General features: G+C 38.2%; 1 protein-coding gene across 1 annotated transcript; it reads right to left on the bottom strand.

Moving 5' to 3' along the window:
• Positions 1 to 619: 619 nt before the first annotated feature.
• Positions 620 to 1,570, bottom strand: LOC103066174 (olfactory receptor 5BS1-like). The gene has a single exon (XM_007443497.3). It carries the CDS (start codon positions 1,568 to 1,570, stop codon positions 620 to 622), a length of 951 nt encoding a protein of 316 aa, XP_007443559.1.
• Between the last annotated feature and the right edge of the window lie 359 nt (positions 1,571 to 1,929).

Raw genomic sequence — 1,929 nt, 5'->3', positions numbered from 1 at the left:
TTTCTCTTGTGTGTGTGTGTGTGTGTGTGTGTGTGTGTGTGTGTAAATTTAGTCATTTTAACATCAAGCTTCTTTTCAAAATAAAGCATTCCTAGGGAAGAAGAAAAAGAGAGAGGAGGAGGAGGAGGAATTCAAAAGGGAGAAAATATATAAGCCCATGCTGATAAATTTATTAATGCTGTCAATGATAAACAATCTTGTGAAAAAGAAATATTGGCAAAATACACTTCACTTTTGAGAAGACGAAAAAGGTGGAATTCTCCAAAAAAGGACAATCATCACTGTGGAAACATCATCAGACTGTGGCTTTGGAACCCCCTAGACTTTATCAACTTAAATACATTTTGGAGAAGAAACTGGGTCAAAAGACTCAGGCATGCTCACAAAATGGACATTAGGAAGTCCTTAAAGACATTGGCTGTAAATTATCAGTTTGCAGCCATCTGCATTATCCACTTTATATTTCCTTGATATAAACTGAGTCTTTCCAAATTTAATAAAGAGATTGAGCATGCATAGAGCAGTAACACCAGGTTCTCCTTTTTTCCCCTCTCCCCAACATATACAAACATATATAAACACCCATATAAGCATACAGGGAAACACAGACTCATGTAACTTATGAGTTTAATGAGTTAGATCTAGTATTGATTTTTTTCTTAAGCTTTCCTTCAAGTGCCCTCTTCACTTCCTTATTATTCAGACTATAGATAACTGGATTCAACATTGGGGTCAAAATGTTATACTGAATAGAGATAAGCTCATCCAGGGCAATGGAAGAAATATTGCTGGGTTTTATGTACTGGGACATTCCTGTCATATATTGTAAGCCTACCACAATGAGATGGGAGCTACATGTAGAGAAAGCTTTGGTTCTGCCCTCTGCAGAATGGATCTTCATGATGATGGAGACAATGTGAATGTAGGAGACCAACATTGGTAAGAAGGAACCAAGCCCACATATAACAGCAAAAGACAAAAGGATCACATTATTTAGAAAAGTGTCAGAACAGGAGGCTTTCAATAATGGAGGAAGTTCACAGCTGAAGTGATGAATTTCATGGAGGCCACAGAAGTGTAGGTTAAAAATGGGCACTGTGTTTATGATTGCAGATAACAAGCCCATTAGCCATGCTCCCAAAACCAAGTAACTGCATATTGCTTTATTCATGATCATTATGTAATGAAGTGGGTGACACACTGCAGTGTATCTATCATAAGCCATTGCTGAAAGTAGGAAAATCTCTGTAACACCTAGTAGAAGGGTACAAAACATTTGCAAAATGCAGAAAGTGAAGGAAATTGTCTTTTGTTTCAGAAGAAAATTCATTAACATTTTAGGAACAATATTAGTTGAGTAACAGATATCGACAAAGGACAAATGAGATAAAAAGTAGTACATGGGTGCAGAGAGAGAAGGATCCATTCTTATGATCAGAATGATTGTGATGTTTCCTGACATTGTGATCAGAAAAATGATTGAAAAGATCAAAAAGAGCCAGATCTGTAGTTGAGGATCACTGGAAAGTCCAAGCAAGATAAAGTCTGATGAGTCAGTCTGGTTCTCCATTTCTGCTTACTCATCTGTAAAACAAGAATACACATGCAAGTAGAGATATAGGAAGTCAGTTTAGTATGGTGGTTAAAGACACCAGGCTAGAAATTGGGAGACTGTGAATTCTAGTCCTGCCTTAGGCAGAAAACCAGCTGGGTGACCTTCAGCCAGTCACTCTCTCTCTCTCAGCCCTAGAAAGGAGGCAAGGGCAAACCACTTCCAAAAATCTTGCCAAGAAAACTGCAGGAGTCAAGACTGACTCGAAGGCATCAAAACAACATAGATATAGGGCAGAACAGCTCCACTTTTTTTTTTTTTTTTGTGCCTTTGAGTCAGTTTTGACCCCTAGTGACTATCGGGACATGTTCCTGCAG

Source organism: Python bivittatus, unplaced genomic scaffold, assembly GCF_059951505.1.
Source record: "Python bivittatus isolate LINGU-HERP-01145 unplaced genomic scaffold, Pbiv_v1 ctg000470_np1212, whole genome shotgun sequence".
Classification (NCBI taxonomy): Eukaryota; Metazoa; Chordata; class Lepidosauria; order Squamata; family Pythonidae; genus Python; species Python bivittatus.
This window is presented reverse-complemented; position numbering and strand designations above follow the sequence as displayed.